Genomic DNA, 23,395 nt, shown 5'->3' with positions numbered 1-23,395 from the left:
AGAAGAAGAAGAAAAAAAAAGAAAAACCCCAGATTTTCAATGTGGTCTCAGACTTTTGGATACGTGCTAATTTTAAATCCATGGCAAATATTGAAATCCGTGTGTTTTGCTATTTCAGTCACTTTAGTGCAAAGATCAGATCAAACAAAAAGAGTGAAGGCCATTACCAGCCCAAAGTGGATTATCTTCCTATGGCAGCACATCCCAAAGTATTTTATTCCTCTTTTACCACAGCAACGTGCCTCCAATTAGAATGTTTCATTCATTAATAAACAGCACTTTGCACTTGATGTCGTGGAACATCTGCAAGACAAGTTAGTTCGTGTTTTCATTTACGTGAACGGTCGATCCCTCATTATGCTCCATTTTTCTCTTTCTCAAGGTCAGTACGACAAAAAAACAACAACTACATATTAGAAAGAAATCAGAGAGTACAAAGTCCTCTGTCCTGAAGACAACTTCCTGACCGTTAGCACTGACACCCAAGACTCAAACTCTAAAATCTCCTTACAGAAAGCCTTGCAATGTCATCAATTCAACATGTTTGTTAAACAACAATCTGCTTATTATAGACTTAGATCATCTGCCACTTAAGTCCCCTTGAATGAGTTGTTACCATAGAAACAATAATGCATGCGTTAGATTGAGTGCATTAATATAAACCTCTGATTAGAATGACACTACTGTTAAAGTCGCTGTTATAGAAACTTAATCAACGTCTGACCAATCAGATTTGAGAATTCCACCGCACTGTAGTATAAAGAAAATTTAAAAATGGGTACTTCTGGTACGTTTAGATGGACAACAATAATCCGAGATTAACCCGATATAGACGATACTCTGATTAAGAAACTAGCATGTAAACAGCGATTTCTGATGACCTTAATCCAATTAAAGTCATACTCGAAGTAAACACAAATGGAATTAAGACGTGTGGAGTATTCCTGTTTTAGTCGCATTATCGACGTGCGTTACAGACACGTACACACCTTAATCACACTATTAACGTCGTATGGGAGCTTCGAGTGGATTCTTGCTTTAAGAAAGAGCACAGCATTTATCATATGTGCTGAATCCTAATTGCCCTGCACCGTCCAGGGTGTACCCTGCCTTGTGCCCCATGCTCCCTGGGATAGGCTCCAGGTTCCCCGTGACCCTGAAAAGGAGTAAGCGGTAGAAGATGGATAGATGGATGGATGAATCTTAATTGTAAGTGTTGCACACCTTTCCTTAGCTTCACTTATTTTAAATCCACGTATGTCAGTAGCCAGGCTCTAGGAAAGTCGTTTGTAGTGAAAATCTCTATTTAAAAAAAAAAAAAATGGTACGTACACACTTCAGGCCAGCGCTTAGATCAGTTAGTGACAATCTTTACCATGTTTGGCTTTTACACAACTTTAGATCAGTAGTCCATTTCTTTTTGCATTTCTGATTCAGTTTTACATTTCATATATCAATTTGATTGCTTAACAAAATAAACATTTACCGATAGAATTCCTAACAGAGGAAAACAAACACAATCCATGGCTCTAGGTGGACTGAAAGGCGGCCAAGTTTGGCCCTTTCAATTTCTCACAAATGGCTGTCAAGACCGTCAATTTCAATTCCAATACACAGCTTCCCCCGCCGCCCCCTGTACGCCTCACTTTTTCATTCCAAGCCTGCTGGCCTGTCAGGCAGCTGTCAACAAAAGCTGTGTTGACCGAGTTAAAGTCGAGTTTTGGCCTTTAACCCCTAACTTCTACTTCTCCATGGTCTTCGCAGTATAGCTGCAAAAAATCAACAGAGGTGTTGAACAAGCACTAATAAACAGCTAGGCTTTCTATTCCGTCAGAACATTTGGAGATACCAAGAGCGCCCTCTTAACAAGTCAGTAATCGATGCGTTCCCCAAGCCAAAGATTTTCTGCCATGATAAACAGCAGCATGAGACGCAGCTGAGCCTGGAATCTGACATCTATCCCACACCCACAAATTTCCTGGCCTCAGTCATTTCTCCTGTCCAAGCCGCAGCGTTCCAGCATGTTCTCCTGCCATCTCAGCATGGGTTCCAGAACGTCTCGCCAACATGGGTTATAGGATGCTCGTCCAACCAAGCAAGGTTGGGACAAAATAGCAACAAACATGCACTATAAGTTCAAAATCAGCCAGGAGCGTTAGGATTAAACACTAAAGCATGCATAATCTAAAAAAAAAAAAAAAAAGTCTTACACGGCTTCTCTGATTGTTCTTAGGACATTTGGTTCTGTTCAGAAAACTGTTTGTGTTGATAAATTTGATAACTGAAGAATAATTCGACAGAAAAGGACCGATCACCTTCCACTGGTAAAGATGTGCCAAAAAATGCAATGAATCCTGGTCCATTCTTCATAGCTGAATGAGCAGTACTCAATGAATAGCCTCAAACCCCAAATGAACGCTCGAGCGTTCATTACCCTGCCCTGTCCGTTTCTACATGTTTACACATGGGTTTAATTAGCCAGGTTGATTAATCCATCTCAGGCAGGAGGCTAGAATGAGGGGCAGCTGTGACAGGCAGCAGAGCAACAGCTGAGAGAAGCTGAGACACCCTGCTGCCTCTCCCATTCACACATAGGCAAGAGCACACAGATAGGACGTGTTGGTGTGTGTGTGTGTGTGGGGGAATGTGTGTGTGGGTTCTGAGTCAGCTGCAGTCAATCGGACCTCAACACAATGCTAATGAGTAGTGTGTGTGTGTGTGTGTGTGTGTGTGTGTGTGTGTGTGTGAGTGTGTGTGTGTCCATGCAAGCTCGGACACTCATTTTCCATCAGGTTTGGAGCGATCGCAGTAAAATGTCAATCATCTTCACTGACACTAATGAGGATTAAGCCTGCATCCCCCCTGCAGAGAACTCAAGTGTGACACTGAGGCAGTTACAGATGTCTCCATTTCTGCTCATTACCTACCGTGCCACATGCAATTAAGAAAAAAGAAACTCCAACCATAAAGTCAGCAGATCTAACAATAATGTAATCAGAGGATATTTACATTTAAACATCAATGTTTAAAGCAAAGCTCAATAAAAGTCATTTGCAAATAAGCATGCCTGGCTTGCTTCCTTCTCCAGAACATTTTTGGACTACATATTATGCATATTTCAGTGTGTGAAGAAATGATTCAAACAAGTCAGAGAAAGCCATCGGATAATAGAACCAAAGCGCCGACTAGGCATTGCAGATTCACGCTTTAAACACAGAGTCTATAGTTTATAGCTTAGACAGTTGATTGAACTGGTTTCTTCCATCCAATATTATTATGTTGTCCTCACTAATTTGTGTGCGTTGTTCTTGTGCTTTTACATTTTAGCTATTGCATTCCCGGGTTTGATCCTGAGCTTGAACGTTCGCCAGTTCTCCATGTGCTCAAGTGGGTTTCCTCTGGGTTCTCCGCTTTCCTCCTACCTCTTTTTTTTTATTTTTTTTTTTTTAATTTGCCGCTAAATGGACTATGTTAAATTGCCTGTAAGTGTGCAAATGACCCTGCTGAAAAAAACCCAACAGAAACCATTACAGAAATTCGAAACGTTTTCCACGACAAATACCATTACAAACCATCAGCTAAGCATTAAAACCTTTACCGGTCCTTAATGGTGTCGACTAGACATAACATGCCACCAGTAGAAGGTAACAAATAACCAGTAGAGACCCATGGGGACCATTAGAGTTTCCATTAAAACCAATACAATTCCCATTATAACCATTACATCCATTAGAAATCCTATGAGGGTATCTATTGGGTTTTTGTTTTTTCTTTCAAGTAGGGGAGTGTATGACTACTGTGTGTGCATGGTGCTCGGCGATACTAGTGTCCCATCCAGAGTGTATCCCTTCCTCGGAGGAAAATGCGAGACCAGGAGAAAGCGGTTAGCGAAGATGAACGAACGAACGAACAAACGAATGGATGAATGAACGAAACGTTGCACTCGTCTCACACGTGAGGCTGTATAACAACGTGTCGCTTCTCAATCCGACGTATACGAGTTATACGAAGAGAAATGACTTTATGAAACCCTCTGGAACCGTCCGTTGATCCACACTCTTTCTGAGAGGATTTCGACGGGCAGTCCGAAACCCCAGGATGTGTGTTTTAAACAAACGAGGCTTGTTTCCAGGACGAAGCTTTGGTTAGTAACTTGAAACTTGCCACATGAACAAAACATTCTCCATGACCAACACACACATTCAAAGCTCCTTCACTTCTACAAATACAAAAGCTCAGACATTCAGCACATGTCCGTGTTTAAAAATAATACATCCAGAGGAAACATTTGTGGGAAACATTGAGGGTTTGCTGTTGTTGTTTTGTTTGTTTTTCTTTTCTTGTTCATCGAGCATGTACTAGTGTAATGTCTGGTGTGACTACTTCAAATCCATCCATCACTCCTGAATCAGACCCACTCTTCTGAAGATTTCAGTGCTATAGTCCTCTAGTAATAATGTAATAAAGTCTAAACACCCATCGTGGTCTACATGCAGTCTGGACTGTCTCCCTTCATTGTCGTTTCCCTGTAATAATTCACCAAAGAGAAGACTCCAGGGGCTTAAGATACACAACAGAGGTTCAAACAGTCATATGATTCATAAAGTACACACTGAAAGAGTGTATTTTTTTTTTAAAGAGAAAAACAAACAAACAAACAAACAAGCTACTAAGTGTCGCCAGTGAGCCCTGAGGAAAACAGCAGTGTTCCTCTTCCAAACCAGACAGAGGGAGGTCTTTTATCAATCCAATCCTGCAGATTTAACACTGATAAACATGCATGGGAGAAAGAAATCACTTGGAAATGGAAGACTTACCTTTCTGTGCAAGAGAAACACCGGAGTACAGAGAGGTGAGAGCTGCTGAAATAACGAGGAACAGACGCGCTCGCTGCTCCGCCATCACTTCCACAAGAGACACACACACAAAAAGTAAACAAAAAAATAGATAGAGATGCAGATATGTATATTTTTTAAAAAAAAACCGCAAGGGAAACTGAGTTCGCTGCAAAGTTGAACTAGAAAACCGGCGCAGGAATTTGGCAGCAAAACGCTGAGAAGAGCAGAAGCCCGGAGAGGTGTGAATTGTCCTGCAGGAGACACATTGAGCTTGTGGAGGGAGAAGAGAAGCTCTCGGCGGTTTGGATTCAACTTAGCGAGAAGGAGCTGCAAAAGGAGACGCAGAGTTTTTGGTGGGGTTTTGTTGTTTTTGTTTTGTTTTTTGTTTTTGTTTTTTTTTAAAAAAGGGGGGAGACAAACGCCACAAGCAGTCACATTACAGCTTTAAAGGAGTAATGAAGTAACAGAAAAGAGCTGGAAATGTTCTGTAGGCTGCCTCCCCGCACACACACACACACACACACATACCACACACACATACCACACACACCGGTCCACGCACATGAATACAGTAGAGACACTGCAGTGTAGAGTGTGGAGTCGCGGTGCTGTGCTGAGGAGGTTTGTAGTAGTAGCTGCTGGTCGATGAAAACACCCGGCAGTGGAGCAGCACATGAGTGGGATTCCGGAGTGTGTGTGTGTGTGTGTGTGTGTGTGTGTGTGTGAGAGAGAGAGAGAGAGAGAGCGTGCGCGTGTGCGTATGCGCGTGTGCGTATGCGCGTGTGCTTGTGTGCGTATGCGCGTGTGCTTGTGTGCGTATGCGCGTGTGCGTGCGTTCACACGACCCATTTAAAGTGTATTGTTCTGAATGTCTTCACTTTAACCATCTCTAAAATACATAGCTTCTTATTCAGTAAGTGCTTTATCCATGGATTCGGAGTACTGACCAGATTCACACACTGGTTCACCCACAGAGACAACTCAGCACAGCCTGGAATGTTGGAGGTAATGGGGGGTTTATATATATATATATATATATATATATATATATATATATATATATATATATATAAGCATCCTTGGTAAATATGAGCAAAGAAGGCTGTGAAAATTAGTCTTTATTGTTTAACCTTTTGATCTTTTGTTTTTAACAGAAATACTTTGTTCGCAAGGGTGCCAATATTAGATATTAGTGGAGGGCACAATGGCTCATGGAAGTTAGCGAGAAGTCGTACATTGTTTACATAGCTATTAATATGAATAAAATCTAATTTAGTAACATTTTGGCATTTGTCAAAACTGATCTGATGAATTATTGAATTATCCAAAATGGAGCCCTGAGGTCCTCCGCTTCGGTAACATCATCGAGGTTGTGAATCTACAATATGGTGCATGACTGCTCAAAGGCTTGATTGAGGATTTGGGACAATTCAAAAGATATCATCAATGTTCTTGGATGTTGATTGTTGTATTTAGTGTGGTGCATTCACCATGGCTTGTTATTCATCAATACTGGTTGAGAATTACAAACTTACTGTTTCACTGTGAGTTCAGACACGTGTATATGTTTTTTACAAACTCCCAAGTGGCAAATAGTTGGAAAACATTCGTTGCGACGTGATAGCTAATAAAAACACAAACTTCACTTCCCATTCGGAGATGAATGAAGTTCACAATTATTTCCTAAACCCCTTCCCAAAACAACTGTACAAAAAGATCACACTGACAAATTCACAAGAACAAATTCAAATGATGGCTACATGTATGATCATGTGTAAGTAGGCTATAGACATGAACTAGGTAATTATCTAAATGGAGTAATTGATCATCGTTGGTTTATTCTGCTGGGTTTCGTTCACATAAATTGCAACCCTAATACTCCTTAGTGACAATTGTAGGATTTTATGTGGTGATCTCCATCAACCTTGTAAGAGTAAGAGAACTCTGCTGAGTTTACTTTAATCATGGGCACGTGTGACATTTGATACATGTGCCAATCGTGGTTGGATTTTACACAACGAGTTTGTTTATAAGCACACTTATAATACAATCATTACATGATTATGACAGTTTTTACATCAGTTGTTACTCAAGTGCATTATTTATATAAACCACATACAACTTTATCTTATATCAGACTAATCAAGAAATCCACTTGGACTGTAGTCTAATAATTGGGTTACTAGCATATAACATTAAACGAACATCTTTTAATTGACTTTTATGTATGTAAACAATCATGACGGGATAGAGATGAGCTACTAGATATACACAATATAAAGATTGCTGTTACATTGCTATTAAATTTGAACAATATATGCTTTGCAGTGTATTAAACTTCTTTAAGCTGAAAGAAGGACAGCAACTGAAAAGCTGCAAAAAAAAAAAAATGAAAAAGTAAGATAGTTATAAGAAGAACATTTAGAGCAACAACAAAGGCTGCAAATTGGCGTAAGTGCTATTACTCATGACTGCTACAAACACTAATCATGAGGCACAAAAATCTGTTTTGTGCTTTGTAATTCACTCATAACAGTAAAAGGGTCCAGGTTACTTTAGAGAAGTAAAGAAAAAAAAAGGGGGTTACTCAAATTACAAAGAATGTCCAGAAATCTTTTCTAAATTGAACACAATTTAATCTTAGACCTGAAACGATGATCCATCCGCTGGTATCTCTGCTCAACACGTTGCAATGCTTTCTAATATCTTTAGTTAATTTATCTCTTTGTCTCAAAGTCTCTTTGAAACAGTGCCTATTAATAAAGGTGATACACTGTATCAAATGACACATAAAATAGACATTTTGTAGTAATTTTCACAATTTAAATTAACAAAAAAAAACAAAACAGATCAGTCACATGGAAAAAGTAAGTACACTGCTTCATTTATCACACCTTCAAATCCATAAAATTAGAATCAGGTGTTGAAGATTGGGTGCCAGTGATTAGAATCTGCTTAGGGAGTGCAGGTGGAACCGGTCTTATTTAAACCTCTCATATCTAGTGTCTGGTGTTCCCTTTGTTATTGAGGTGTGTGGTGTCATCATGCCAAGATCTAAAGAGTTCCCTAAGGCCTTCAGAAAAAATGTTGTGGATGATTATGAGTCTGGCAACAGATTTAAAAAGATCTACAAATTATTTGAAGTACATCAATGGTCTGTAAGGTAAATCATCTACACGTGGCGCAGATTTCAAATGACTGCCAATTTGCCCAGGACTGGCCGTCCCAGCAAATTCAGCCCAAGAGCAGACCATCTGATGCAAAAAGAAGCCTCCAAGAACCCCAAAATTTAATCACAGGATCTGCTAGTAAGTCTTGCAACTGTTGGTGTCAAAGTGTATGCTTCTACAATCAGAAAAAGATTGCACAAATTTGGCCTGCATGGGAGGCGTGCCAGGAAAAAGCCTTTGCAGGACTACAGTCTGCCAATGAGCATATAGGCAAAGACCAAGCCTTTTGGAATAATGTGCTCTGAACAGACGAATCAAAGATAGAGTTGTTTGGCCATAGTAACAGCAGACATGTTTGGCCCAGACCAAAGACAGCTTTTCAGGAGAAGCACCTCATACCAACTGTGAAGCACGGTGGTGGAAATGTTATGGTTTGGGGTTGCTTCGCTGCCTCAGGGAGTGGACAGCTTGCATTCATTGATTCAACTATGAATTCTGCATCATATCAAAGAGTGCTTGAAGATAATATGAGGCCATCTTTCCAAATGTTGAAGTTGAACCGAAAATGGACCATTCAAAAGGATAATGATCTTAAGCACACTAGCAAATCACACCGAGGAATGGCTCAAAAAGAAGAAATGGAGGGTTACGGAATGGCCTAGTCAAAGCCTGGATTTGAATCCCATTGAAATGTTGTGGGGGGATGTGAAACGGGCAGGAAAACATGCAAGAAAACCCTCAAACATCTTGCAACTGAAAAAATATTGCATGGAAGAGTTGTCAAAAATTCCAGCAAGCCTGGTAGACAGTTATGCAAGACTCCTACAAGAAGTTATTTCTGCTAAAGGGGGAAATACTTCTGAGGCCAAGGGTATACTTACTTTTTCCAAAGAAGAATATCACATCTATTGATATTTCTGTTAAATAAATGATTGGAAAAGCTAATTTTCCTTGTGGTTTTGTTCAAGTATATCAACTGTATTAATATTATATATATAATCCTGTTCATCACCATATTATCAAACATTCATGACGTTATAATGGGTGTGTAATATCCAACATGAATGTGTAATGGACCTATTTAACCTCTGTATTAGGTGTGTTAGAGTAGTGAAATCATGGCATTTGAATAAAGACAGTTGTTTAACCTGCGATTCAAAACAATGGTTTGTTTACATTTTTTAAAATGCTATACATTTATGCATCTATATCTATGTACATAATAAGTGTTATGCTCTTTTTGATCGATTTTTGTGCTTTGCCACCTGTTGCATGTTTGTGACACAGACATGTGAGATAGTTAAACATCCAACAGGTAGAGGAGTTGCATCAATGTATATACTCAAGGCTATTTGTTTAGATATGTTTTTTCAGTTTGCCAAGCTTTATGGTAATAATAGATGATACATCTAGGGTTCAGGGGCACAGTGGTTAGGGGTTTGCCTTGCACCTCTGGGGCTGGGGGTTCGAATCCTGCCTCTGCCCTGTGTGCACGGAGTTTGCATGTTCTCCCCATGCTTCGGGGGTTTCCTGCGGTACTCCAGGTACTCTGGCTAAGAATGATTGGCATTTGCAAATTGTCTGTAGTGTGTAAATGTGTGTGAGACTCCCTTGTATAGTCTCCAGGCTCCCCCGTAACCCTGAGTAGGATAAGCAGTATGGATGCATGAACATACAGGGTTTTTAAGTTCTTTTTCTTTACTTTATAGTTTAGCCATCAGATTCAGATGCTTGAAGAGGGAAATCTACAAACTGTTGTGGACATTCAAGAACTTCCCTCGATTACACCACTGCTTTGTGAAAATATGCTCTGCTCTGTGGTCCTTAGTTAAAAGTTCAGCCATCACAAAAGGGTAACAAATTTCACAGCAAAACGTTGACAAGCAGACAAACCCAGCGAGTTCTCAAGTACCTCCGGGAGTCTAGTTTATTTCCACCAGGTCAGTGTATAATGTCTAATATTATATGTAAAAAAAAACAAAACTAAACAAAACAAAACAGGATTTTCATCTGACAATCTTTTCTGTTTCAAAGGCTCCCTCAGGAGGGACTTTTAGGGTGAAGTGTAATTCCGAGTTGAGCCGATGGCGAGCTGTGTTGTGAGCTGCTTGGTAATGTCATTTTCCATGTCGATATTCAATCTTTATTTATATGGGGATGGACGTTCTGTGTTTTTAGCATTGTGTTAGTAATCTGTATGTGATTATAATGCCAAAAGAGTTACTGCCATTTCGCCCTTGAGCTGGATGAGTATTCCCTTCTGACATAATGGACTCTGATGAGGAGATTATTGGAGCAGCTTGCCCCAAGTGCTGCACTCACCCTCCAGCTTACCTACAGCAGTACGAGGTGCAATATGTCAGAGGCAGACCTGTCACAGAGTAAAATATTCCAAGTACCTGTGAGGCACATAGCCACCAGAGTCCCTCCCCCAGCTCTCTGGCCCTGTTCCAGGGGTGTCCAATCTTATCCGCAAAGGGCCGGTGTGGGTGCAGGTTTTCATTCCAACCAAGCAGGAGTCTTCTTGGGAAACAGAGTTTCTGAGATACAGGAGCTGACTGAGAAGTGTTCTTGGCATTGTGTAAGCTCATTGGACAACCCTGCTGATGACTTCATTAAACGAAAACCTCTCCAGTACCTTGATACATCAAACCGATGGTCTCAAGGACCCTCCTTCCTACTCCAGGATCTTTCTGGTCAAAATTGGAAGACACATAGAGAAGCGTTGGGGTATTCTCTTTAAATGCCTGACCACCAGAGCGGTGTATTTTAACTTGCTCCCTAGTATTAGTAGAGACTCATTCCTCATGGCTTTCAGAAGGGTTGCCGCCAGGAGAGGGACACCTTCGGAGTTATGGTCGGATCAGAGAATGAACTTCTGAGGGGATGAATGAGAGTTGCAGGAAGCTTATGCCATGCTGGCTCCTGACCTACAGCGTCAGCTTGCCCGTCAGAGAATCAGCTTGCATTTCAATTCCCCATCGGCCCCCCACTTCGGTGGAGTTTGGGAGAGGGAAATAAGATCCGTTAAATCGGCCTTGTACACAGTTGTGGCTGCACAGTCAGTTCTAGAGGAAGTCTTAATGACAGTCTTGCTGGAATTGGAGGCTATCCTGAACTCAAAACCCTTAGGGTCTGTGTCGTCGAACGTGGCAGATGCCGACCCAGTGACACCAAATAGTCTCCTCATGGGGCGGCCTGATGGGTCGCTGCCTCAAGTGATTTACCCAGAATTGGACATGTGGAGTCGTCGGCACTGGAGACATTCCCAGGTCCTAGCGGATCGATTCTGCTCCAGGTTTATCAAAGACTACCTTCCTACTCTCCAAACCTGGCAGAAATGGCAGGCCTCTCCTCCTGACTTAAAGGATATAATGCTGGTCATGATCATAGATCCCCATCTACCTCGGACCTTATGGCCTGTGGAACAAGTCACCAAGACTCATCCAAGCCCGGATGGTCATGTTAGGTCAGCTGACTTGGAGATAAAGGGCCAAGTGTACACTAGACCTGTAGCACGCCTAGTCATCCTGCCTGCTTTACCACGGGATGGTCCTAAAACCACCAACCCTGATTAGTTGAATCGCCTTTCATAGAATCAAAGTTGCTCCACATCTTTGGAGACGGCTGTTTCAAACGCTCCCCCAAGAGGGACTTTTAGGGTGAAGTGTAATTCCGAGCCATGTTGTGAGTTGAGCTGCCACTGGCTGCTGCGTCACGGTGATTTGTTAGCTGAAAGATCACAAAATTCCTGTTCGTTTATGGTTGTTGTTGATGAGGTATCGTCAAAGTGTTCGTCAATGACCCTACAGTAAGCATAAATTTGATTTATATTTGTGTTAACCGCAGTTGGAACCAAATTATTTGGTTTCTGTGTTATATGGGAATGCCCAGACATGTAGCTATCATTCAGTAGCATCCAGCTTGGTAATGTCATTTTCCATGTCGATATTCTTTATTTATGTGAGGATGGACGTTCTGTGTTAGTAATCTGTATGTGATTGTAATGCCGAACGAGTCACGCCATTTTGCGCCATTGAATGCTGCGTATTTGCACGGCTAGCCTATACATATGTGAGCACTGCATGTTATTAATGGCAAAATTTCCTTTATGGGCTGTATTTTCTGCTAAATGCATTGCTTCTGTTCATTTAAATAGGCCTTTATACAGAAATGTCACTAAGGCACGTATTATGTAACAGTGAATGCTTATTGCCTATATTTATTTATTTTATCATTTTTACTGTATTTGTTCATCCTCAGACTACCTACATCTTTGAATATACATTTGTGGTTACCTCCAATACCAAAATCAGAACCTAACACGCCAAAAGCCTCTACATTTTCCAAACGCATAAATTGCAAACATCTCTCTTGATCTGCTTTAAAAGTTTGGAGTGCAAATTAATATCCTGTTTAATATCCTGAGGACAAACAAATAATGCTATACTTAATAAATGATAAAGTCCATAACAAACAGAAGCGGATTTATTCCCTATGCTGATTTTAGGGCGTGTAAACACACAGAGCTCAGAATAACAATCTTGCTTAGATGCTGTTTGATACTTACAACCCCTCTTGCACATGTAAGATGCACCGTTTGATTAAAATGAGATTTTGTCAACCGCAAAAAGAGCTCGAGTCTGATTTCAGCGAGTCATTTCCCATTAAACGTTTCAACACGATGCATTCTGTCGTGCATTTGTGGGCCTCATCACTTGCTTTATCTCCTCTCGATGCAGACAGGTCCAATTATGACCAGCACTTAGTCTTAGTTGTCTTCCCACCCATCACCAAGCACCCCAACTTAAGGTTATGCATTCATTTTGCGTTGGATTAAAATGAGGACTTTTTTGACGAGTACTAAAGTGAGAAAAAGCAAGGCTTACATATATCACAAAGGACTCTCTTCACATGCCGATTAAGAACCAGCTTTGCCTCAAATGCAACTTCTGTTATCAAATAATAAATACTCCAGGCATCAAAGGGCTCTGCACCATATTATCTTTGTGCCCTGGTTCAAAACTACACACCTGCATGCCAACTCTGATCTCCATCCTGAGGAAAATTTTCATGTCCTTCTCCTAAACATGATCTATTGCAAGATCTCACTGCTTCGGTTCTGTGGTCAATTTAAATTTGTGATCAAGTGTGGTCAGATAGTTCTGTTTCTATTTCTTCCACAAAGGAATAAAGACTTACATTATGAGACAGTGACTATGTATACTGTACATCCACATCAATATTCCGATATTTTTAATCGGAATTTGGCAAAAGTCTGATTAGTACAGAGTCGTGTAAACGCCGCAATCCGATTGCCGATGCAGATTTAGAAGATATTCTGATTAACCAAATTCCGATCCCCGCCCCCTTGGAATATGCCTGTTTTAATTGGAAATTTGTTGCACCTTATTCAAAAAATCCACTGAGAGGAGATATATGCATATGCTCATTCTGCAAGGAATTGTGGGTGCTATCAGATGCATAGCTGTAAACTAGGCATTTAGGAATGGCAAGGCATACTTTTACAACAATCATGTATACAGGAATCTTCCGAAGCCTGCACGCATATAAACATCATATTTGGAATATTGCTTCAACCAAAATATAGACAAACAAAATTTTATGTGCAATGTCCAGGATAACGCTTCATTATTTTTTCAATTTTTGTATTAATTTTTCTGTATTATTGTTAATGCCTTATGGTGGCCTTTTGGAAAAGCGTCCTTTTGGTGCTAAATAACTTATTTTCTGACCTTATTTGTATTAAAGTTTTTGCACGTATATTTAATATATATATATATATATATATATATATATATATATATATATATATATATATATATATATATATAATTTTTATTTTTTTTACAGCCTAGATAACATTTACCGGCATTAGTATCAGTTTTTTTCATGCTGGGAACCCAGGATGCAAGAGATAAAAGTAAAAGAATCAAAATCCATGTGAAGACTGCTTCAAAAATAATCCAGATGGAAAAATTACATGACACAGCATTAGATCACTGCACAACTTTGACAACACTAGAGCCTCAGTGTGACTGACAGGCTGGATGAGGCAGTCTTCATCTTCTGTCTGCGTGAAGGGAGCAGTGACTGATGAGGTCAGAGCTCCTGCAGCTCCTCTTGCTTCTCTCTCTCCTTCCTCAGGGGATGAAATCTTTAACAGCCAAACTCCTCAGTTCCCTATGAGTTACAAATAATTACTCAAACTGTAGAGTATTACCTATCAGCAACAAAACACTGACAGAATTTACGTGATTATTGTAAGAGTTAGATGAAGATTATGATCACTGTGTGTATGAGGGAGCGAGAGAGAGAGAGTGAGAGAGAGAGGGAGAGAGAGAGAGAGAGAGAGATCTCGGCTTTGCAGGGATCACGAGTGAAGGAATTGATTGCTCAACTCCACAAGCAGTTAATGGCACACCTCGTCTGTCATGTGTGATGTTCAAGAAAGGATTCACCTCTAATCCAAATTCTTCCATTTTGGATATACGATACAAAATACACTGTGTGGCCAAAAGTTTGTGGACGCCTGACCATCATACCACAGTCCTTCTTGAACATCCCTTTTCAGATTTATTCTCCCTTTGCTGTTATAATACTTTCCACTTTTCTGGGAAGTCTTTCCACTAGATTTTGGAGCGTGGCTGTGGGGATTTGTGTTCATTCGGTGCCATTGTGTGCTTCCAATTTTGTGGCAACAATTTGGAAAAGACCCACATATGGGTGTTGTTGTCAGATGTCCAAATACTTTTGGCCATGTAGTGTATGTCAAAGCAATGGATATCGAATGATATCAAATACTGATTTGAGACTGACATCCTCGTAGTAACCAAGTCAGCTTTCTGTCACATTATCTTGCCATATTATTTCAAAATGCATTGTTCACACTCGTGGTCTGGGTTGTACAGGGTCCATGCCACAAAAGTTCACAGCATAATCTTTGGATCTGATCAGAAAATTTCAAATCCAATCTAATAGCAATATGACATCTCAAGCATTGATACTGTACAGATACTCAAATTGGATCAAATTTGTACTCTATATTCTTAATTTTAGAACATATTTTTTCATGTATCTACAGATTTACTTAAACCTCCCTTAAGCATTCTACATTTATGAGTATTATTCTTAATGTACGATATTCAATACTAATGAATATTTAGGTAACGCATGGCATTTACGTGAGAAATACATACAACAGTCTACTAAGGCAAACATGCATGAACTCACAGCTCATATCTACTACACTGACTTAATCATTATATGTATCTTTGTACATAATGAGACAGTTTAGAGAGCAATCCTCCAGAAGAGCAGATAATTCCATTCCATAATATTTAATTGCAGAGAACATGATGAAAGGTACAGCCAGTGTTTGTCTCGTCTTACGGTTAGTGCACGTGTTCAGTAATTGAAGGGCAGTGATTACATTTTGACTGCCTCTTGTCACCTGTCCTGCATAATCAAGGGTGTGAATTTAGTGTGGTTGGCTGTGAGTTTGCTTGGTGTCTCTGCTGTCATCGTCGCCATCAAGATAGCACATCTCCTCCCAGCGATTGGCAAGGAAGAGCAGGGAGGACAAGTCTGTCAGTCAAGCTCATCCACAGAACAGATGCACTGCAGATGGAAAAAAACCTGACAGCTGGTGTAGGGGGCATTAGACTGGAACAAGGCCACCTTCCTATTAAAACTGTAGGTTTGTGTCTTCTCATATTTGAAGAGCACTCAGGGGTGTGACATTTTCATGGTAGTCCATGTCTATCATAGACTGTCTTGATACGGATACATTAAATAATGTAGCAATGCATTTATAGGGTATATTTTCTATAACAATATACAGATGGATGACAAAGGGAAATACAACAAAAAGTTTCTTAGTATTCGAAAATATTTTTTGAAAGAATAGTGTTTACCTCTCCTGTACAATTCCAGAGACTTGTAGAAGGCACACTGAAAGTGTTCTGGAGTGTTAAACACCATTCTTCCAAAAGATATCCCTTCATTTAGAGTTTTGATAATGATAATGCTGGAGAAAGCCATCTAATGACCATCCGTCTATCCAAAAGTGTTCGGTTGGGTTGAGATCTGGTGACTGAGAAGGCCCTAGCATACGATTTCCATCCTCATTAAACCATTCAGTGAGCCCTCGGACCCCGTGCATGCGGACAGTGTCATCCTGAAGGAAGCACTCCCATCAGGATAGAAATGTTTCATCAATGTAAAAACAGCCAGAAGAACTTTGTATTGATTTGCAGTGACACTTCGCCTTAAGCAGAGTCAAAACTATATCAGAAAAATTACCTTGACAGCATAACAAAGCCGTTGTTTTTATTTTTTAATTAAATTTCTCACCAATCTGCATCACCAGTGCATGATATTTACTCTATGAATCAAGAAACTACTATTCAGTCATGCCATAATATTCTCTCCTATTACAGCTTTATGGTTGTCCTCAAGACAATTTGTGCCTTCTTCCCATATGAAACTTTGATTCAACAGTAATGCTGAGAACAATAATAACTTATTTATAATGAGCTAATGAGTAAATTATAAAGTGTACCGTGGAATGGTTCTCCACCATATTTACTATTTGAATAATGTGAGAAATGTTGATTAATCAGACTATTGCCTGACGCCAACATATTCGACAGGGTTAAGGTTGTTAAAGACATCTAAGAAGCCATGAATAATAAGCTATAATTATTCTAATTTCAAGAAGGTAAAATTATTCAGTGTTTTCAGGGTAAAGGTTCGGATGTTACAACGCAAGACGGGACGTTTTGTTCTGACATGGTTATCACACTTTTCTTCAGCATGTGCTATAAACACTGACTATTTAAAATGTTATATGAAAAATGTATTGTAAGTATTAAACTGCATACTGAAGTATCATGTTTGTATAAACACAAATAGTATGTAATATATCAGATTCAGATAAAGAGCGCAAAAGAGGCTTTACTGAAGATCAGGGCAAACAGAGTGAAATTACAGTCCAATGTTTAAACAGTGAGGCAGACAAAGGTCAAAACACAATCAGGCAGAATTTGACGAGGCCAGTGGGATAATCCAGAGAATAATCCAATAAACACAACAAGGGTTCACACACAGTCAAGACAGGCAGCAATGGCATATTTTACTCAATGCAGTGATTGGCAAGGCTTCGTCAAACCAGGTGTGCTTTAATACAACAGAGTCCAGAAATGGCTTGGAAATAATTGTCAGAGGTTGGGTTAAAAGTCTGGTGAGTCAGCTGGCAGTCAGAGTGCTGGTGTTCATTCATTCATTCATTCGTTTTCCTAACACTTTTCCCGGTGGGATCACCGTGAGAACCAGTCAATCCAGAGTTCTCGAACCCTAGCCATAGATTCTCCTACTGAGGAATTCCTAGATGTTACCAAGCCAACTGTAAAATAGTATCTCTCTAGAAATTTTTGGATCTGCCCTTGAATCTTTCTGCCTGATACAGAGCTACCGAGAAACATCCCTGTAAAGTGCCCAAACCACCTCAACTGATTCCTCTCAATTTGGACAAGCAGCAAACTCCCCCCAAGAGGGGTTACTTTTTGGTTGGGAAAAGTGAAATGAGGTTCCTAGACCTTCCCAGAGTTAGATTCCATGCCAAGGGCTTAATTCATCTAAGACTGTCATCGGGTTGGTGTTACACTGTAAACACCAAGCTATACCAATTAATATTTACTCATTCCTTTCCTTTTATGTAATTGCTTTATCCTGGATGATGGAAGGGATACACCATTGTAGGGTATCACGCACACACACAAACACATTGACACCTATAGAAGCCAATGAATCCACCCATCATGATGTTTTTGGGAGGTGCGAGGAAACTGGAGAATATATATAGTCCAGTAACCCAAGCTCAGGATGAAACCCCAGCCCCAGCAGCTGTGAGGCGGAAACACTACCACAGTAGTGCCCTAGAATTAAAACAACTAATGCAAAGCCACTACTGAGTAGATATTCAGTAAAGTAAAAGAAGTGAAAGAAAAGTTCTGGGTCAAATCTGCATCTGTTTCGACTGCATGCTTTCGTCTTAGATTATGACACAAAAAAGACCATCACTGTGAAAATGGGGCAAATTCTCCACACAGCAAACACACACACACAAACACACAAAACGCACAAGCATTAGAGAGGACAATGAGATAAAAGCCTGCAATCGTTCAGAACCAGGGTTCCAGCAGGACTTTCATAAAAAGAAGCTCTCTCATATCAGCACTAAACAAGACGTTGTGAGGAAGAGGAGTTGAGCTGGGTTCATGCTGTGCTCCTCCTCTATGCCAAAGCTCTCTGAACTCTCTCTTTTTTCGCTATTACAAAGCCACGGGACGGTTGCTGCTATTCTTTTTTGGAACGTAAAGTAGGGCACATCCTTTAAGGATAGGACTGTCAAGAGTGCACATGCAGTGTCTTTCTAAATAGCTTAAGATCATCACTGTCTGTTGTTGTCTTTTACTGTTAACTTTCTGACATTTAGAGGCAATTATTCTCTATAGTAATTTTCTGTAGAGCTCAACACACATTCGCAGTATCCCTGTGTGTGAAACTGAAGTGTATGATGCAGATTCAAATTAGGATCCCTATAAAAACATATATATATATATATATATATATATTTTAATATAAATTAAGGCTCGTATATGACTGGATGAGCTTTATATGGGAGGGTAAAAGCTAAAAGCAGGGGATCAAAAGGAAACGAGAATGTGAGAGAGAGAGAGCGAAGTGTGTGTAATTTAACGGCATGCATATTTCAGAGGATGAGATGGTTTTAAGAATGTTGCTCGCTCTGTGCATGTGTGGGTGTGAAAATGTGTATGTGTGTGCTGCTGAGCCAAGAGTCCTCGCTCTTACATCTCAGCAGGGTGCCGGCACTGATCAAGGAGGGCTTGTGGAGCGAAGAGTACAAAAAAATGCAGACTCACTAATCAGTTCCTAAATCCACGCCGGCTGGCATTAGGAACGACTGCTGGGTTCCTGCTCCCTTTTAAAGAGATCCCTTCTTTAATTGGCCATCAGCGAGGCTCTGATTAGCGCCGGACACTCTGTGTGACTGTGTTTTTGAAGATTAGCATAGTTCAAATATGCGTAATAATTCCCCAAATATTTTGACAAGAACCAAATCAAAAGGACAACCCTATCAATTTCACCAAAACTGAAGGATAATAAAGCTGAACTGAAATGAGTTCAGGTTAATGATCCCATTAGACTGAAGGATTTTTTTTTTTTTATTAAGAAAATAATAATGTATTTGCCAACATCAGGAACGACAACTGAACCGCTGAAGATGTTTTTGCACGAGTAGTTGTTGCTGTACTTGCCAACACCTATGTTTGCAAATACATTGCTTTGTGCTTTGTAAAGGAAATAGTAATGTCATTTGCCATCATCATCATCATCATCATCATTATCATCATCATCATCATCATCATCATCATCATCATGTGGCTTTTTAGGTTCGCTTTCACAAATCCTTTTCGCTGCCGTAAATACCAAACTAGTGTAAATAAATCTTGCTTATTCTTGAAATAACTGTGTTTGAATCACTCTGGATAATATAAACTGAGATTACATTCATGCAAAAATTCTAAATTTTCCCACCCAGGTAAAAAAAAGTTCCAGAATTAGACCATTAGTTTATATGATTCTACAATTAGTGTACATAATAATAGACTTTCCAGTGGGTCTGACTGTCCAGTGTGAGAACTTTATGCTCTATCCGAGTCTTGGATGAACCCTTTTGCAATGCAAAGGCAGCCATTTAATAATATGTGGAAAAACTGGTGTGTTATATTCCTTTTTTCTTCTTCTTCATTTAAACGCTATGCCTTTATTAAAGAACCAGTATTGGAGATTACAAAGCACGGAATCAACATTTCATGCATCCGTCCTGATGCCCTACTTCTGGTTGGAGTTCTCATCACTTGGAAATCACTCCCTGCTGCTGCTGATGGTGTCATATGGACAGCCTAAAGATACATGAGATTACTGAGGATGGTCCCACTTAAAAACCATGAAGGCAACTGTGGACTGCAATGGATATGAAAAGTTTTGCTTTAGGACTACAATTCTCCAACTCAAGTCTCCATCAGTGAACAGTTGATAACTTGTTGAACAGTTGGAACAAAACAGACTTCATGTGAAAGCTTTAATGAGTTTCCGGGTTACACAATTGCACTTTTTGACCCTGTAGTACACAGTTATTTATAATCGCACTATCCGGTGTACCCTTTGAGTCTGGTTCCTCTCATGGTTTCTTCCTCATGTCGTCTCAGGGAGTTTTTCCTTGCCACAGTCTCCTCTGGCTTGCTCATTAGGGATACATTTATCCATTTAATATGTATATCCTGAATTTATATATTTCTGTAAAGTTGCTTTGTGACGATGTCTATTGTTAAATGCGATATACAAATAAAACGGAATTGTTATGCATTATTTATCATTGCAAATATTTATTTATAATGTCATTCAGATGATTGAACAAGTGCACTTTTAACTAACAGACTGGCATTCCTCTTTGGGTTTATTAGGCTTCCATCATCCCCACCCAGCACTTTAACTCACACACACACACACATCTGTATGTATCACTGCTTTAATTCTCCTGATCTAAATGGACTTTATATATAAGTGCCTGTGTAACTCTCATGAACAAAGGATAAGCCAGAAATTAAGGAACTGATAAAAAAAAATAACAGCTGACCTTTTCTCTCTTCATGTGCGTCCATTTATTTTTTTTTCATACTCCACTACTCTATACTACGTCATCCTTCGAGTTCTCTCTGCAGGTTGGTCTGCTGAGAGCTGTCAAGTGATGAAGGGAAAAGGTCACAGCACTTTACAGCTCGAAAAATAGCTGCATACATATGAACTGGCGTTTCTCTCGCAATAATTGCTTTAAGCATTTAGCACATTTTAGAATCCCTTCCATACTGTTATTGAGTGAATAATCATGGTTATGAGTGGGGAAAAATATGCGAACAACTCCACTATGAATTTAGTGTGAGTGTGTGTGTGTGTGTGTGTGTGTGTGTGTGTGTGTGTGCAGCTGAGTAACGAGTTTCTTACGTTTTATTAATCACTGTTAGTGTCACAGACAAAATATAAAGGTACAGAATGGCAATAAATAGGTAATAAAATAGCAATTCTTTACATTTAAGTGTTTACTACCTGGCCATTCTGAGAACCTAATGGGAATCTAAATGATGCTTTAAAAAAAAAAAAAAAAAAGCATTAAAAAAAGCATGTTTACCCTCTGAGTGTCCTCAAAGGGTAAACAAATTCAGCCTATAGCGAAAAGAATTAAAGACAGAGCTATAATTAATGGTAAGACAAATATATGTTGTGTGCTACATTAACAACGATGAGTCAACACAGACAGACAGACAGAAAGAACAACTGAGAGAGAGAGAGAGAGAGAGAGAGAGAGAGAGAGAGACTTTGTATTACAGAAAATGTCTATCTTAACCCTTAAATTAGGATAACCTACATCAAGGGCACTTGTATGGCGCTTGTACTCTCCACATAATGTAAGCCTGATAATAAACTGATTTTATAAACGGGATGTTATTTAACAATGGAACACAGTGAGAGCTTTTGTAACAGGGACTAACATTTTATATCAGGGGAGAGTCTTATTATCTTATTAATGTCAAGAAACAGAGAAAAAAGACAAGCTGCTGAGTTTATAGTTTATAGCTGTTGTAATGTAGGTAATACCAGGAACTCGTGGATATACAGTAATAATAAATGTAACCCTAAATGGATAGAAAAAAAAAACACAATGTGTTGTTCACTAATAAACAAAAAACTGTAACCGTTTACAGATTGCTGTAGTGTAAGAGGAATAAAACACTTCGGGCCGTGCTGAAATTGGATAATAATCTGTCACGTTTTAGCCCTCGAGTCAGTGCTGCAGTATTGCAGCGTGCTTGGAAAACTGAAGCACAAGCTCGTGCATGAGCTCGGTGTGCGAGCTCTTAGCGAACGCCCGCTTTTCGGTCTTCAATGACATTGACTTTGTTTACGTAGCTTTTGTTATGGTTATGTTCTGTCTCTGCCCCTGTTTTGTCAATGGTTGTTTCCCGAATGTGTCATCACTGTGTTCAGCTGTCCCGTGTTTAACCCATGATTACGTTCATTATATAAACCCCTCGTGTCTCTGTGCACATTGCGTAGTATTGAGTTTATCTCATTACCAAGCGGTTTGTCTTGTTTTTCGTTTTGATTCATGTTTATCGACCTTGTTTCTCATTTCTCGGTTTTCAATTCTAGCCTAGCCCAATTTATGCCTGTTTGTATATCACCTGACCGTTTGCCTGTCATTAGACCACACTTCGGATTACCGTTTTGGATTTGTCTGCCTGCCTCTCTCTCTAATAAACGTCTTTTATTGCACTTGCATCCGTCCTAACCTCCCTTACGTCAGTTACGTGACATAATCAATGTCACTTCAGGCTGCATCATACCACTCCAGTGCTGATTATTTTCCTACAACAACTTTATGCCTGGGCGCACGGTGGCTTGGTGGTACACTTCCAGGGTCGGGGGTTTGATTCCCACCGTGGCCCTGTGTGTGTGGAGTTTGCATGTTCTCCCAGTGTTGCGGGGGTTTCCTCCGGGTACTCCGGTTTCCTCCTCCAGTCCTGATGGTAGGCTGATTGGCGAGTCCAAAGTGTCCGTAGTGTATGAATGGGTGTGTGAATGTGTAAGTGATTGTGCCCTGCGATGGATTGGCACCCTGTCCAGGGTGTACCTCGCCTTGTGTTCCCTGGGATAGGCTCCAGGTTTCCCCTGAAAAGGATTAAGCGGTATAGAAGATGGATGGATGGATGGATGGAACTTTATGCCTCATTTGAGGTAATTAAACTATCATACATAGTTTAGATAGCTAGCTACCTGACATGAACTTTTTCTATTCGGACAACATTTTCTTACAGACTTCCCTCAGGCTGAGAAACCCTTTTTTTTTTTTAAAAATGGTTTTGCAAAAATACCATTATTGTTGTAATATCGAACAGCATGATTTAAAATCTAGGGCAAAATAGAACGTAGCTAACTTATCCTCATTGTTTACACAAAGCTAGCCTGCTGTTTTAAATATTAACCAATTGCAACTGCTGCCCAAAGCAGATCTAAATATTTTCTACAAATGATTATCTAGCTAACTAACTTGATGTGTATCAGTAGTGACTGGATGCTATAACTAGTTCAGTGAAAATTGAAAGTTCTGCACTTACCCAAGACGTTTTTGGTGTCTTGTGGATTTCTTTCTTCAGGTTCGCAAGTAATGGAAGTCGATGTTGCTGCACCAACTCGTTGTACTCATTGCACTAACTTGCCTCT

The 23,395-nt window shown here is 39.9% G+C and overlaps 1 protein-coding gene across 9 annotated transcripts in view; it reads right to left on the bottom strand.

Annotated features, from left to right (window-relative positions):
- Positions 1 to 5,526, bottom strand: part of LOC108275206 (neogenin) — a 136,729-nt gene extending 131,203 nt beyond the window's left edge. For all 9 annotated transcript variants that reach the window (XM_017485845.3, XM_017485850.3, XM_017485852.3 and 6 more), the window contains exon 1: positions 4,818 to 5,526. In XM_017485845.3, the coding sequence (XP_017341334.1) occupies positions 4,818 to 4,902 (85 nt within the window). In that variant the 5' untranslated portion in view covers positions 4,903 to 5,526. The remainder of the gene's footprint in view (positions 1 to 4,817) is intronic.
- Positions 5,527 to 23,395: the final 17,869 nt, after the last annotated feature.

The sequence above is a fragment of the Ictalurus punctatus genome, chromosome 14 (genome assembly GCF_001660625.3).
Source record: "Ictalurus punctatus breed USDA103 chromosome 14, Coco_2.0, whole genome shotgun sequence".
Lineage (NCBI taxonomy): Eukaryota > Metazoa > Chordata > Actinopteri > Siluriformes > Ictaluridae > Ictalurus > Ictalurus punctatus.
The sequence above is the reverse complement of the archived record's forward strand: the minus strand, read 5'-3'. Positions and strand labels throughout refer to the sequence as shown.